Source organism: Chiloscyllium plagiosum, chromosome 2 (genome assembly GCF_004010195.1).
Source record: "Chiloscyllium plagiosum isolate BGI_BamShark_2017 chromosome 2, ASM401019v2, whole genome shotgun sequence".
NCBI lineage: Eukaryota > Metazoa > Chordata > Chondrichthyes > Orectolobiformes > Hemiscylliidae > Chiloscyllium > Chiloscyllium plagiosum.
This window is the reverse complement of record NC_057711.1, coordinates 24590423-24605857: the sequence shown is the minus strand read 5'-3', so window position 1 is coordinate 24605857 and position 15435 is coordinate 24590423. Positions and strand designations below refer to the sequence as shown.

At 43.3% G+C, this 15435-nt stretch overlaps 1 protein-coding gene across 4 annotated transcripts in view; it reads right to left on the bottom strand.

Moving 5' to 3' along the window:
• The window catches only part of LOC122557619 (solute carrier family 22 member 5-like), a 114198-nt gene that overhangs the window by 35521 nt on the left and 63242 nt on the right, over positions 1-15435 (bottom strand). For all 4 annotated transcript variants that reach the window (XM_043705390.1, XM_043705400.1, XM_043705370.1 and 1 more), the window contains exons 5-7: positions 4260-4431; positions 2618-2753; positions 2225-2319 (exon numbers count right to left, since the gene is read on the bottom strand). In XM_043705390.1, coding sequence (XP_043561325.1) covers positions 2225-2319; positions 2618-2753; positions 4260-4431 — 403 coding nt within the window. The remainder of the gene's footprint in view (positions 1-2224; positions 2320-2617; positions 2754-4259; positions 4432-15435) is intronic.

The window sequence follows — 15435 nt, the reverse complement described above, 5'->3', positions numbered from 1 at the left end:
CCGACGCCCCTCCCCCAAGTCCCTCCTCCCTATCTTTTATCTTGGCCTGCTGGACCAACTTCCCTCATTCCTGAAGAAGGGCTAATGCCCGAAACGTCGATTCTCCTGTTCCCTAGATGCTGCCTGACCTGCTGCGCTTTTCCAGCAACACATTTCCGTCACTGGTTAACAAAGCCAAGTATCCTATAACCACTTTATCAACAGACCTTTCAGAGATTTGTGAATATGTACCCAGATACCTCTGCTCTCGTCTTATCAAAATGGTACCATTTCGATTACACTGCATCTGCACATTGTTCCTGCCAATAAAATCATTCCTTTGATCCAGTGGTGCAAGAAAAGCAGAAGTCAACTTTAACAGCTCAACCCAGAGACATTTTAGTTAACAATGGTAGCGGGTAGCAGGAAAATGCCCTTCTGGGGTGTTAATATTTTGTAGGTCCTGACTCAGCTATGGGCTGTGACTAAGCTACACCCTCTCCATCCTGTCAGGAAAGGCTTAGAAATCGCAGAGTTATATTAACATGGTGGAGGTGGTAATCCCAGCGTCCACCATATTTTCTGAATATTTTCACCCAGGAAACTGAACTCTCCCTGAGGTTAAAGGCAACAGGAATTGCAGCATTTGCTCACATAATTTACCCTGGTAATATGTGTACTGCAGCAAGGGATGTGTTTTTATTAGTTAACCATTTAGACTCAGAATAATGGATCTTCACCTGAGCAAGGAGTTTCCCAAAGCAGGGGTTTACCACATAACAGTTTCTTAGCTGTGTGCTACATTAAATATCTACAAAAAGAGGGAGGTAGTGAAGATGAAAGCATTTTATAACAAACAAATGCAATCACACCAGGTCATACAGATCTAAGGCCTGTGGTGCCTCTGAATTCAGACTATCAATTAGGACTTGTGAGCTAAAATTCCTTCACATTAATAAGATTAAAGTCAAATTGTCTTTACTTGTTTTCAACAAGTAATTAAAGATAATTAATATCTTTAATTATATTACATAGATATTTGACCCAAACATTATTAAAAGCTTTGGGATTAAACTCTCAGGGTCTTTGAATTTTTACACAAAATTCAAAAAAAAGCTGCGAGGGGACTTGAAAAAAATGGGAAAATTATCAGCTCTTTTTCAGTAAATTGATAATATCAGGCAAGTATGAAAAATAAATTAAGAACAATTTTAAAACATTTTAACATGAGCGAGCTTTTTTTTCCGATTTATCATGGGCTTACAAATATATGAATAATTAAAAATAGACGTGGACAAAATATCCAAGCAACAAATGGCCAACATTAAAAAACCCCTACAGTATGGAAGGAGGCCATTTTGTCCATGAAATCTGAAGAGGATCCCACCCAGACTCAAATTCCCCTGCATATCACATTTACCGTGGCTAATTCACCTAGCCTATACATCCCTGAACGCTATGGCCAATCCATCTAATCTGCATTGTGGGAGGAAACTGGAACACCTGGAGGAAGCCCACGCTGACATTTGAAGAATATGCAAGCTCCACACAATAAGTCACCCAAGACTGGAATTGAACCTAGATCCATGGCACTGTGAGACAGCAGTGCTACTCACTGTGCCATGCCAGAGGGCTCCCTACTCCTCCAAAACCCTTGAAAGAAGCAAAAACTAAAGAATTGTTTTAAAAACTCTGTGCTCCAAAGGTAATCAAATATATTTCAAGAGACCACTGTAACTGTTCCACCGACTGTATGTCTTGTACCGTCAGGATGACATCTAACTCATCTTCTCCAACTCCTAGCACCTCTTCAATGGGTTTTCTCAAGATGTCCATAGCTTCCTCCTGATATCTAGCCCGGGCAGCTTTATAGCTGCTGATCTTCCCCATGTGCTATTTTGTTCCTGCTGGTTATAACTGATGGTTCACTCATCAAGGAACAGAAAGATTGAATATTCTTTGTGGGGTTTTCTCAATTGGCTGCCTCTCACTAAGTAGGTTGCGCCATTCTTTACGAGGGTTTCCGGTCTTCAGTTCCCAATAAGATTACCCTCCTTGCTTTCAATTACTGACAACAATGCTTCCACTATACGATGCCTTTCAAAGAAATTGTGGGGATGCATGCAAGAATCCTTCATTAAAAGGGGGAAGCTAACAGAATAATATGATAACTGTTCTTTGAGAGTATGTAGATTTTGGTGGTAGAGTTTGCTGGGAGGGTTTTGTTAATGAATTCTCCACTCACCATATAAAGAAAGAAAGGATTGTCACATTCCTTATGTTGGCAGTTATAATCAGATCCAAATAATTGTGTTCATGCCTATTCCTATCCACAGGCTCCTGGAGGAAAAAGGAGTAGGAAATCAATGAATCCAAAAGGTGTACATATCCTTCACATCCTAACAGTGCTAACACAAACTCGGATGACCCTAATCTGCACCACCAGATTTATTGCATCTTCTCCTTTTCTCCCTCCATTTTGGCTGTACTCAGTCTTGGATCCTTAATTTCTTAATTCAGTCACTAAAAAAAACTAAATGTTGTATGATGAGTACGAAACACATTGAAAAGATTTAAAACCCTGCATAAGGCAGTGCCAAAGAAAGACACGAACAAATAAGCAATAATACATATTTACCGTACTATGGCACGTTGTATCAAATATCACCCCAGGATGTGTAATGCCATTTTTCCGAGCAGCATCTTTCAATATAGCTTCAGCTTGTTCCACATAACCTTGTGTTAGCAACCATCGAGGAGATTCAGGTATATACCTACAATTTGAAGAAACAAATCGGTGAATAAGAAAATGGTCATTTCACCCATGCAAAGTCAGCACAAACAGTTTGGCAGGAGGCATATAATATACAATAGGTAGTTAGCCCACTGCCCTCCTACATACCTGCTAACCTTTCCCTACGTTACAGGGTTAGGGAGAAGAGCAGAATGTAAGCATGGTGCTCTGCTTGCCTTTAGGCTTATTGAGAGCCTTAAGTGACAGGATCTCAATGTTCCTCTACTGCCATAATATGCGAACATGCACAGCAGTGCAAAGTAGCAACAGCAGGGAGTCCATATTATCACCAAAGTTGATGAAAAGACCAGAAACAAGGGTGGGAGTGTTACATGTTTATGGGATGCCCTCTATGCATCTGGAGTATTCCATCTAAGATCATAACCACCCTTTTATACATTCTTTCATGCCTGGCCACCCAAAACCTACCTCCCAACAATTGCTCAATCTCTCCCTGGCAGGAAGGCCCGACTTACCTATCCAAGACACTTGCCCCTGGGCTTTCTTATAATCCCAGCAGCACTCAGCACTCTTGTGCACTCCTGGGACTGCCAGAGCTGTTGTGTTATATCTTATAGGAAACTAGGAATATTGGAACATAAGATTACAGAAACATAGGAACAAGAGTAGACCATTCATCCCCTCATAGTCTCAAAGCTAGTATGCAATACACCTTTAAGGCATACTCATGATGTCATCACCATGCTATGACAAGTGAGTTGATTGCATAAAGGTGACAATCTCCATCTTACTGGCGTCACTTGCAGCATGATATGCTGCTAAAAGTGTGCTACAATTTGTGACCAAATCTTTCAGTCCGAGCCCAGATGTGGAATTGCCCAGATTGTAATGAAAAGGAGATACCAGGAACCATTGTAGACTTTCATTGAATGTTTTAGTACAAAGGCATGTTTTTGTATTCTGGGAGTTAGAATAAGCATCACTACATAAGAAACACTTATCTCAGAGTAAAAGCTGACCACTGCATCTGTGACTGATCATGAGTGCGGAACAGATGAGCTGTCACCGTAGTGTCCATTTACAAAGGATCAACTCCCAGTTATGGATCATATCATATGAGGAGCTGCTGGACATTCAGGTCGTCTAGTTCCTATTGAGGCCAGGAGGTCATTCAGTGAGGGACAGAAGTCTGACCCTCAGCTTATTCAGGCCATCTACAGCATAATATTGATACAGAGACAAAAAAAACTGCAGATGTTGGACATTTCGGGTGTAACTGTTTGCAAGACTCTGGCTGATCTGATTGTGGCCTCAACTCCACATTCACTCCTACACCTGATAAATATTGACTCCCTTGTCAGTCACAAATCTACCTCCCTCTGCCTTATAAATATTCAGTTATCCTACTTCCATTACGGTTTGGTAAAGGGAGTTCCAAAACTAAACGACCCTCTGCCTTGAATGGGAGCTATATTAGTCTGACATTGCAATTTAACTTAAATCAATGAACAATGCATTTACTCACCACCAAAGAGGGACATATAGAATCTCTGGGAGAGTCAAAGTGAGCAGTAACATCCTCCAATCTCGGATGTAATATGCACAAAGTGGCAGAAGCATGTAACCGAAGGCATAGAATATGCACACGCCAAGTGCTGTGTAAGCAATCCTCTCGGATTTTCTGAGGAGTTCCGTTCCTGTTCAGTTAGAAAACCATGTAATCTTGTCAATTAAATCATGAATAACTACCAAAACATGATGGCCTGGAGCTTCTATACAATTGTCTTGGTATTTTTTAGAGCAACTCAGCCAAAATCAGCTTAGTTAGATTATAAACATTTAAGCATAAATTGAATTTTTTAGAACTCCTTTTTCAGGGTCAGTTCTGCTCATTTAGAGACATCACCCTGGAAGGAGGTTAAAGCAGCATCCAGGATGGAGTAATTACTCTTGAAAGTCTCTCCTAAATGCACTCGTTTACAGACATTCAATGAGATGCCCAAATTTTATTTCCTCCTTTCTTTCTTTTATCAGATATGGACATTGCTGGCAAGGCAAAAATTTGTTGTCCATCCCTAATTGCCCTTAAACTGAGTAGTTTGCATGACCACAAAATACACAGATATGGGGAAAAGGCAGGAGACTATCACTAGGTAATAAAACTAGTGCAGTCACGATGGGCTGAGTGGCCTCCTTCTCCATTGGAATAATTTGGTGATTCATTTCAAAGGCCTCCTAAGAATCAACCACGTTATTTGGAGTCTCATGTAGGCCAGACTAAGTGAGGTCATCAGGCTTCCTTCCTGGAAGGATATTACTGGACCTTCTAGGATTTTATTGATTCTTTGATTGGTTCTTTTGGATCCAAAGACAACAAAGGTTATTTTTCAAATGTAATTTTTGCTTTACTTCTCTAAAAGAATGGGGACAGCTCAGATGGCTGGTTTGTAGTGTAGTAATGATAACAGCATTGGTTCAATTCCCACACCATGGTTACCATGAAGGGCTCGCCTTCTCATCCTCTCCCTTTGCATGAGGTGTGGTGACCCTCAGGTTAAACCACCATTAATTGCATATGGTCTGGTGGGACTATGGCAGCTTTACCAATTCTTTAAGAAAATGACTAATGCACCTTGATAGAACAAAACAGGATTTCAGAATTTTGTAAAAAGTGAATTTTGGAGATTTATAATCAAATTATTCAGAGGAAGTGATTTAATTATGATTAAAAATTCTAATCTTCAGTAATGATAAATCTACCTACAGCAAGCTAAGTCAAACGTTACCAATCATTATAAAGGATTCAAGTCTTATGGGAGAAAGGCAAAAAAGTGAAGTTGAGGTCTATCAAATCAATCATGGTCTCATTGAAAGGCATAGCGGGGTGGCACGGTGGCACAGTGGTGAGCACTGTTGCCTCACAGCACCAGAGACCCAGGTTCAATTCCCGCCTCAGGCGACCGTCTGTGTGGAGTTTGCACATTCGCCCTGGGTTTCCTCCCACAGTCCAAAAACGTGTAGGCTAGGTGAATTGGCCATGCTAAATTGCCTGTCGTGTTACATGAAAGGGTAAATGTAGGGGAATGGGTCTGTGAGGGTTGTGCTTTAGCGGGTCGGTGTGTACTTGTTGGGCCGAAGGGCCTGTTTCCACACTGTAAGTAATCTAATCAGATTCAATGGGCTGAATGACCTACTTCTACTTCTGCATCTTAATGGTCTATCACTTTAAAAAACATAAAGTAAATGTTTAAAGCAATGTTTTGCAACTATTCCTAAGTATATAGCACTTCTTTATGTACAATATAACATGCCAAATGTTTCATGGAGTATTATGAGACAAAATCTAGTACAGTCACACTAAAACAAATTAAGACAAATACAGTCAAAGAAGTTTGTTTTAAGGAGCATCTCAGAGGGGAAAGAGATACAGCGAGGGAGAGAACTGACAGGAGGGAGTTCCAGGGCTTCAGGCCTCAATACTTGAAGACACTGCTACCATTGGTGAAGTAATTGAAACCTGGTGCACATCGAGACAGAATTGGAAGTGTGCAGATATCTTGGGGATTTTAGGTCTGCACAAACGTGGAAATGTTGCTGAACTGAGAACCAGTGTAGGTCAGTGAGAACAAGATGGGGGCCAAATGGGGCATAGTGCAGGTTGTGATGGGTGACTTTTCAATGATCTCCAGTTTAGGGAAGGCCGAAGGATGGGATTAGGGATATGTGAAGGATAAGGTAAGAGTTAGGGCTAGAGCCAGGTGTAAATTAAGGGTTAGGGTTAGGGTTAGGATTAGGGCTACGGTAAGGGTTACAGTTAGGGTTAGAGTTAGAGTTTGGTCTAGAGTTAGGTTTAGGGTTACAATTAAGGTTAGTTTTAGTGTAAGGGTTAGGTGTAGATTTAAGGTTTCGAGCCGGATCAGGGTTATGGTTTTGGTTATGGTTAGGGTCAGGGTTAGTGATTGGGCTCCGCTTAGGATTGACCAAGGTGGTGTTGGTAGAGTCAGGCCCATATGCAACAAAACAATGGAAGGGCATCTCAGCAGCAGTTAAGCTGAGATAGGTAAAGTGCCCTGAACAGGGCTCAACAGAACTGAAGCATTAACTCTGCTTTGTCACCACAAATACTGAGTTTCTTCAGCAATACCTGTTTTTGTTTAACGTCTCCAGCGTTCGTGGATCTTTGTTTCAATTTAACTAATTCAGAGATATGTAACTTAATTTGAGATGAAACATTTTTCAGGATTGCGATAATTTTTGGGTACTGGCACAAAGCCAACAAATGCACCCGAAGTGGAAACTACTGCATCGTTTTTTAACCTCATATCAATTATACTTTTGCTTATCGCACTGAAACATAAAGAGAATAATGTTTTGTGTTTACCAAAGAGCAACATCTCAATATTTTCTTTAATTATTGAGCACTTCCTAAAGTTTTTATCTGCATTCCAGAGGTTTCCAAATTCCAAAGCAACTCTGTTTAGCTTTAGTTAATGTTAAGAAACAATTAAACAGATAAGAGGGAAAGAAAATGTCAATCAAGTGTTACGATGAACAATTATGATGTTAGAGACTTTATAGGCAGCAACTTTAAAAGGTATACTTTTGCTCTCAAATCTATAAATAGTATTTAAAAGCCTTTTTCAAAATACAGGGCTGGACAGACATTTTGGCACCTTTTGGTGCTTGTTTAGATCTTGTCAGATTCTTCTCTGGAGCTAATCACAGTCATTAAAAGGCAAGACTCCTTCAGGGTTGGCTATTAATTCTTCTAAACGTGAGAAAACCCATAGTTTCTATGGAAATGGTAATGAGTTAGAAAGGTACTTCAAAAATATTCCAGTATGACTGTTCCAATAATTTGCCAAGCCAAAAACTCCTTGGATGTTTAATGCAGTCATTGGCCTGGATAAAGTCTGGCTACAAATAGCCATTTTGTGCACACTGACCAGGAAGAACTCTGACAGACATCCTGACAGAGGTTTCTGGGCCACAACGGCACAAAAAGGAAGGTATTCAGAAATTGACCGCTTCTTTGCTGAAAATATCCAGGTAATCTGCAAGCAGAACTAATGACTAAGAGGACAAACACCAGCTATTTAGCTACAGAATTCGTCATAGCTGCTGAATCTGCCTTCGTGTTTTAACCCCGCCACATCAGAGAGAGTTATTTCACAAAGCAATAGGCCTCCAACAGTTTCAAAGACTGAACTTATTTTAATCTTTTTGTGTACTTTTCATCCTTACCTACTTTTAATGTTTGTATATGTATTTAAAGTTAATAACTTTATAACTTTTACTTGAATAGCTCTGACTGTAGTTTTCAATAAACTAATCCTTAGCCTTGTTTAAGACTGCTGCTTTGATGCTGGTATGTATTTTTAATTCTAATCCCTCGCAGTCTAAAGGAGAGTTACATCTACAAATCAGTTCTTAATTCACAAATTATTTTAAGGAAGCATCTTTTATATGGAAATGACACTTCTTTTTAATTTATTCACTCATGGGACGTGGACATCACCGGCTGGGCCAGCACTTGTTGCCTGTCCCTAACTGTCTTTGAGAAGGTGAGGGTGAGCTGCTTTCTTGAACTGCTGCAATTCACCTGCTGTAGGTTGACCTACAATGCCCTTAGGGTGGGAATGCCAGGATTTTGATCCAGAGACAGTGAAGAACGGCTATATATTTTCAAGTCAGGATGGTGAATGGCCTGGAGGGGAATATGCAGATGGTGGTAATATCATGTATCTGCCCTTGTCCTTCTAAATAGAAAGGGTTATGGGTTTAGCAGAAGGTGTCTAAGGATCTTTAGTGAATTTCTACAGAGCACCTTGTAGATAGGACTCCTGCTACTAAGCATCGGTAATAGAGGAAGTGGATGTGGTGTCAATCAAGCGGGTTGCTTTGTCCTGGATGGTGTCAAGCTTCTTCAGTGTTGCCTTGAGCCCCGCCCCTCCAACCGCCACCAGGACAGAACCCCACTGGTCCTCACCTACCACCCCACCAATCTCCATGTACAGCGCATCATCCGCCGTCACTTCCGCCACCTCCAAACAGACCCCAGCACCAAGGATATATTTCCCTCCCCTCCCCTATCAGCTTTCCGTAGAGACCACTCCCTCCGCGACTCCCTTGTCAGATCCACACACCCCACCGACCCAACCACCACTCCCGGCACCTTCCCTTGCAACCGCAGGAGGTGCAACACTTGCGCCCACACCTCCCCCCTCACTCCTCTCCAAGGCCCAAAAGGAAACTCCCATATCCGCCACAGATTCACCTGCACCTCCACCCACATCATCTACTGCATCCGCTGCAGCCGGTGTGGCCTCCTCTATATTGGGGAGACAGACCGCCTACTTGCGGAGCGATTCAGAGAGCACCTCTGGGCCACCCGGACGAACCAACCCAACCAACCTGTGGCACAGCATTTCAACTCCCCCTCCCACTCCACCGAGGATATGCAGGTCATTGGACTCATCCACCGCCAAACCACAACAACCCGACGGTCGGAGGAGGAGCGTCTTATCTTCCGACTGGGAACCCTCCAACCACAGGGGATGAACTTGGACTTCACCAGTTTCTTCATCCCCCCTCCCCCCAACTTGTCTCAGCCGAATCCCTCCAGCCCGGCAACGCCTTCCTGACCTGCAGTCTTCTTCTTGACCTCTCCGCCTCCACCCTACTCCGACCTATCACCCTCACCTTGACCTCTTTCCACCTATCACATTTCCAACGCCCCTCCTCCAAGTCCCTCCTCCCTACCTTTTATCTTCTCCTGCTGAACACTCTCTGCTCATTCCTGAAGAAGGGCATGTGCCCGAAACGTCGAATCTTCTGTTCCCTAGATGCTGCCTGACCTGCTGTGCTGTTCCAGCAATAAAGTTTCAGCTGTATCCAGCCAGGCAAGTGGGGAGTATTCTATCACACTTCTGACTTATGCCTTATAGATGGTGGACAAGCTTTGGGGAGTTAAGAGGTACAATATTCCTACCCTCTGACCTGTTCTTGTAGCTACTGTCCATTTCAGTTTCTGGTCAATGGGTCATCCTAAGTTCCATAATGTTGACCTTGGGGATTTTAGTGTTGATAACACTACTGATAGTCAAGGAGGGGTGATTAAATTACCTCTGTTTGGTGATGGTCATTGCCTGGTATTTGTGTGGCATTAATGTTACTTGCCACTTGTCAGGCCAAGCCTGGATATTGTCCAGGCCCTACTGCATTTAAACATGGACTGCTTCAGTATCTGAGGAGTCACAAATGGCGCTCAACATTATGCAATCATTGGAGATTATCCCCACTTCTGACTTTATGACGGAGGGCAGGTAATTGATGAAGCAGCTGAAGATGGTTGGACCTCGGCCAACACTCTGAAAAACTCCTGCAGACATGTTCTTGAGCTGAGATGACTGACCTCTGATAACCAGAACTATCTTCCAATGTGCCAGGTATGACTCCAGCCAGCAGAGAGTTTGCATCTGATTCGCACTGATTCCAGTTTTGCTAGAACTCCTTGATGGCGCATTCAGTCGAATGCACTCTTGATGTCAAAGGCTGTCACTCTCACCTCACCTCTGGAATTCAGTGTTTTTTTACCATGTTTTAACCAAGGCTGGAATGAGGTCAGGGGCTGAATCTGGGCAGCTTCATAAAGAGCAGGAGAGAGACAGAGCAGTGTCAGCAGCTTCAAAAGCAGAAGCATGAGAAAGTCAGCGATGGCAGGAAATGAAAACTAATGGCAAGGAATCTCTTCAGCCAAAACATGACACCACAGGAATATGAGGAGAAAGTGAGGTCTGCAGATGCTGGAGATCAGAGCTGGAAATGTGTTGCTGGAAAAGCGCAGCAGGTCAGGCAGCATCCAGGGAACAGGAGAATCGACGTTTCGGGCATAAGCCCTTCTTCAGGAAGGGCAGGTAATTGATGAAGCAGCTGAAGATGGTTGGACCTCGGCCAACACTCTGAAAAACTCCTGCAGACATGTTCTTGAGCTGAGATGACTGACCTCTGATAGAAGGGCTTATGCCCGAAACGTCGATTCTCCTGTTCCCTGGATGCTGCCTGACCTGCTGCGCTTTTCCAGCAACACATTTCCACCACAGGAATATGGGTGGGTGACTGGTCGGTACTTCTTCCATGTCTTTCAACTAACCAATTATTTAGACCAGGAGGGATTATAGCTAAAGAGTACAAATGAGAAACACACCTTTAAAATTTTGAACATTATTATTAATTAGTTGAATTAAATTGAGATGGCGAGGCTGGCAATGTGTCGCAGCTGTAGTATGTAGGAGTTGATGAATGTCAGTGCAATTATGGTGCTCACGCTTGCAGTAAATGTTGGCTATTCAAGGAAATTCACCACCGAGCAGACAAGCTGCAGACATCTCAACCCATTAGGCAGTGGGGGAAGGGTACCAGGACAATGTGTTTCAGGAGGCAGTCACAACCTTTAGGTTAATTACATTGAATCTGGTCTGTAGTCAGGGACAGGAGGGTGTGACTGTGAGTGAGGCAGGTACACAGATCCCGTGGATAGTGAAGAAGGCATTTGGCACGTTTGCCTTTCTTCGTCAATGTATTGATTACAGGAGTTGGGAAGTCATGTTGCGGTTGTGCTGGACATTGGTTCGGCCATTTTTGGAATATTGCATTCATGTTTGTTGTGGTTCTGTTTGCCGAGCTGGGAATTTGTGCTGCAGATGTTTCGCCCCCTGTCTAGGTGACATCCTCAGTGCTTGGGAGCCTCCTGTGAAGCGCTTCTGTGATGTTTCCTCAGGCATTTATAATGATTTGTACCTGCCGCTTCCGGTTGTCAGTTCCAGCTGTCCACTGCAGTGGTCAGTATATTGGGTCCAGGTCGATGTGCTTATTGATTGAATCTGTGGATGAGTGCCATGCCTCTAGGAATTCCCAGGCTGTTCTCTGTTTGGCTTGTCCTATAATAGTAGTGTTGTCCCAGTTGAACTCATGTTGCTTGTCATCTGAGTGTGTGGCTACTAAGGATAGCTGGTCATGTCGTTTCGTGGCTAGTTGGTGTAGGTTAATTAGCCTACGAAACGACATGACCAACTATCCTTAGTAGCCACACACACAGATGACAAGCAACATGAGTTCGACTGGGACAACACTGCTATTATAGGACAAGCCAAACAGAGAACAGCCAGGGAATTCCTCGAGGCATGGCACTCATCCACAGATTCAATCAATAAGCACATCGACCTGGACCCAATATACCGGCCACTGCAGCGGGCAGCTGGAACTGACAACCGGAAGCGGCATATTTAAACCACTATAAATGCCGGAGGAAACATCACAGAAGCGCTTCACAGGAGACTCCCAAGCACTGAGGATGTCACCTAGACAGGGGACGAAACGTCTGCAACACAAATTCCCAGTTCGGCGAACAGAACCACAACAACGAGCACCCGAGTTACAAATCTTCTCCCAAACTTTGAATATTGCATTCATTTCTGGTCTCCCTGCTATAAGGAAGATGTTGTTAAACTTGAAAGGGTTCAGAAAAGATTTACAAGGATATTGCTAGGATGGGAGGGTTGGAGCTATCGGGACAGTCATAGTGTCACAGAGATATACAGCATAGAAACAGACCCTTTGGTCCAACTCATCCATGTCAACCAGATATCCTAAATAAATCTAGTTCCATTTGCCAACATTTGGCCCATATCCCTCTAAGTCCTTCATATTCGTATACCCATTTAGATACCTTTTAAATGTTGTAATTGTACCAGCCTCTACCACTTCCTCTGGCAGCTTATTCCATATACATATTGCCCTCTGTATGAAAAAATTGCCCCTTAGGGCCCTTTTAATTCTTTCCCCTCTCACCCTAAACCTATATCCTCTAGTTTTCCCCTATCCTAGGGAAAAGACCTTGTCTATTTATCCTATCCATGCCCCTCATGACTTTATAAACCTCTATAAACCACTCAGCCTCTGATGTCCTGGGAAAATAGTCCCAGTCTATTCAGCATCTCCCGATAAGCTCATACCCTCCAACCCTGGCAACATTCTTGTAGATCGTTTCTGCACCCTTTTAAGTTTCACAACATCCTTCCTATAGGAGGGAGACCAGAATTGCACACAGTATTCCAATAGTTGCCTAACCAATGTCCTATACAGCTGTAACATGAACTCCCAACTCCTATACTCAATGCACTGTCTGTTGTTTTTCTGTAGATGAAGTTGATTTATTTCTACAGAATAATTTGACAGGAACAAGTGTAGTAATTTCTCAAGTAGTCAGAAAGGCTAAGTAAGATCAAAGAACAACAGTACAGAAATGGTTCTGGGATGTTTCCATTCATTTGTCATGACCTAATCAATGGCTAATCAAAATCCATTGATAAAATTCAAATTGGTATGACAGAACAAACATTTGGCTATCTGAAATTTTCCTTAGGGATATGGATAATTCAAAGTGGACTGCCTTGAATATTTTAGTGGAACACTGCACTAATTGAGCAACAGGAGGTGTTGTAAGAACTGTAGGCTATTTTCCCTGGAGCATCAGAGGCTGAGGGGTGACCTTGTAGAAGTTTACAAAATCATGAGGGGCATGGAAATGGTGAACTGTCAAGGTCTTTTCCCCAGGATAGGGAAAAATTAGACAGCATAGATATAAGGTGAGTACTGGAAAATCGTTAATGTGACACCCCCTGTTTAAAAAAGGAGTAAAGCAAAAGACGGAAAATTACAGACCGATTACCCTAACCTCGGTCGTGGGTAAGATCCTGGAATCCATTGTGAGGGATGAGATTTCTAAATACTTTGAAGTATATGGTAAAATAGGGCAAAGTCAGCATGGTTTCATCAAGGGGAGGTCATGCCTGACAAATCTGCTAGAATTCTTTGAGGAAGTAACGAGCAAGTTAGACCAATGCCAATGGATGTTACCTACCTGGACTTCAAGAAGGCCTTTGACAAGGTGCCTCACAGGGGTTGCTGAGTAAGATAAGGGCCTATGGTGTTAGAGGCAAGATGCTAGCATGGATAGAAACTTGGCTGTCTGGCAGAAAGCAGAGAGTGGGCATAAAAGAGTCCTTCTTAGGATAGCAGCTGGTGATAAATGGTGTTCCGCAAGGCTCAGTGTTGTGACCACAAGTTTTTACTTTATACATTAATGATCTGGATGAAGGAACTGAGGGCATTCTGGCAAGGTTTGCAGATGATACAAAGGTAGGTAGAGGGACCAGAGGGTGGGGAGACTGCAGAAGGGTTTGGACAGGTTAGGAGAGTGAGCAATGAAATGGCAGATGGAGTACAACGTGGTAAAGTGTGAGATCATGCACTTTGATAGGAAAAATAGAGGCATGGGCTATTTTCTGAATGGGGAGAAAGTTCAGAAGTCTGAAATGCAAAGAAATTTGGGAATTCTAGTCCAGGACCCTCTCAAGGTAAATTTGCATGTTGAGACAGTAGTTAGGAAGGCAATTGCAATGATGGCTATTAATTTTGAAAAGACTTGAATATAAAAGCAGGGATGTACTTCTGAGGCTCTGGTCAGACCACATTTGGAGTATTGCGAGCAGTTTTGGGCTCCATATCTCAGGAAGGATGTACTAGCTCTGGAACATTTTCAGAGGAGGTTTATGAGAATGGTCCCAGGAATGAAAAGCTTAACATAGGAGAAATGTTTGAGGACTCTGGATCTATACTCGATGGAGTTTAGAAAGATGAGGGGGTATCTAATTGAAACATACAGAACATTGAATGGCCTGGACAGAATAGATGTTGGGAAGATGTTTCCATTGATAGGAGAGACTAGGACCTGAGGGCACAGCCTTAGAGTAAAGGGAAGACCTCTTAGAACAGAGAGAAGATGAAATGTCTTCAGCGAGAGAGTGGTGAACCTATGGAATTCACCGCCACAGTGCGCTACGTGCTTGATGTGGGAGGTCAACGACTCTGGTGTGTCTGGCTCGTATATGTGTGGAAAGTGTGTGCACATTCAGCAATTGACCGAGCATATTGCAGCGCTGACGAAAGAACTCGAAGACCTTAGGCTCATCCGAGAGAACGAGATCTTTCTGGACAAGACCTTCAGCGATGTTATTACACCAATCATGTCAGAAGAGAGCAGAAGAGAGAAAATGATGAGGAAGGCAGAGAGGAGACAGGTGCAAGAAACCCCGGGAGAAGTACCTGTCAGGAACAAGTGGAAGCTTTTGGAAGCAGAGACTGATGACACTGCCAGTTCGCAAGGCAGCCAAGTTTGTCAATCAAAAGTTGCCGCAGAGGCAGAGCGGAAGAGTCGGACATCGCACAGAGCCGTGGTAATAGGGGACTCCACCGTGAGAGGAACTGACCGGGGTTTTGGGGGCAGCAGACGGGATTTAAGGATTGTGTGTTGCTTTCCTGGTGCTAGAGTGAAAGACATCGCGGACAGAGTGCAGGAAATCCTCAAGGATGAGGGTGAAGAGCCAGAGGTGGTGGTACATGTCGGCACAAATGATGTCGGGAAGAAGAGGAGGAACATACTACAGCGAGACTTCGGAGAACTAGGAAGAAGGCTGAAAAGCAGGACGTCCAAGGTGGTTACCTCCGGTTTGCTTCCAGTTCCTCGGGCTAGTGTGGCCAGAAACAGGGAGATAATGGACTTGAACGTGTGGCTGGGGAACTGGTGCAGGAAGCAAGGATTCAAGTTCTTGGATCACTGGGGTATATTTTATGGTAAGCAT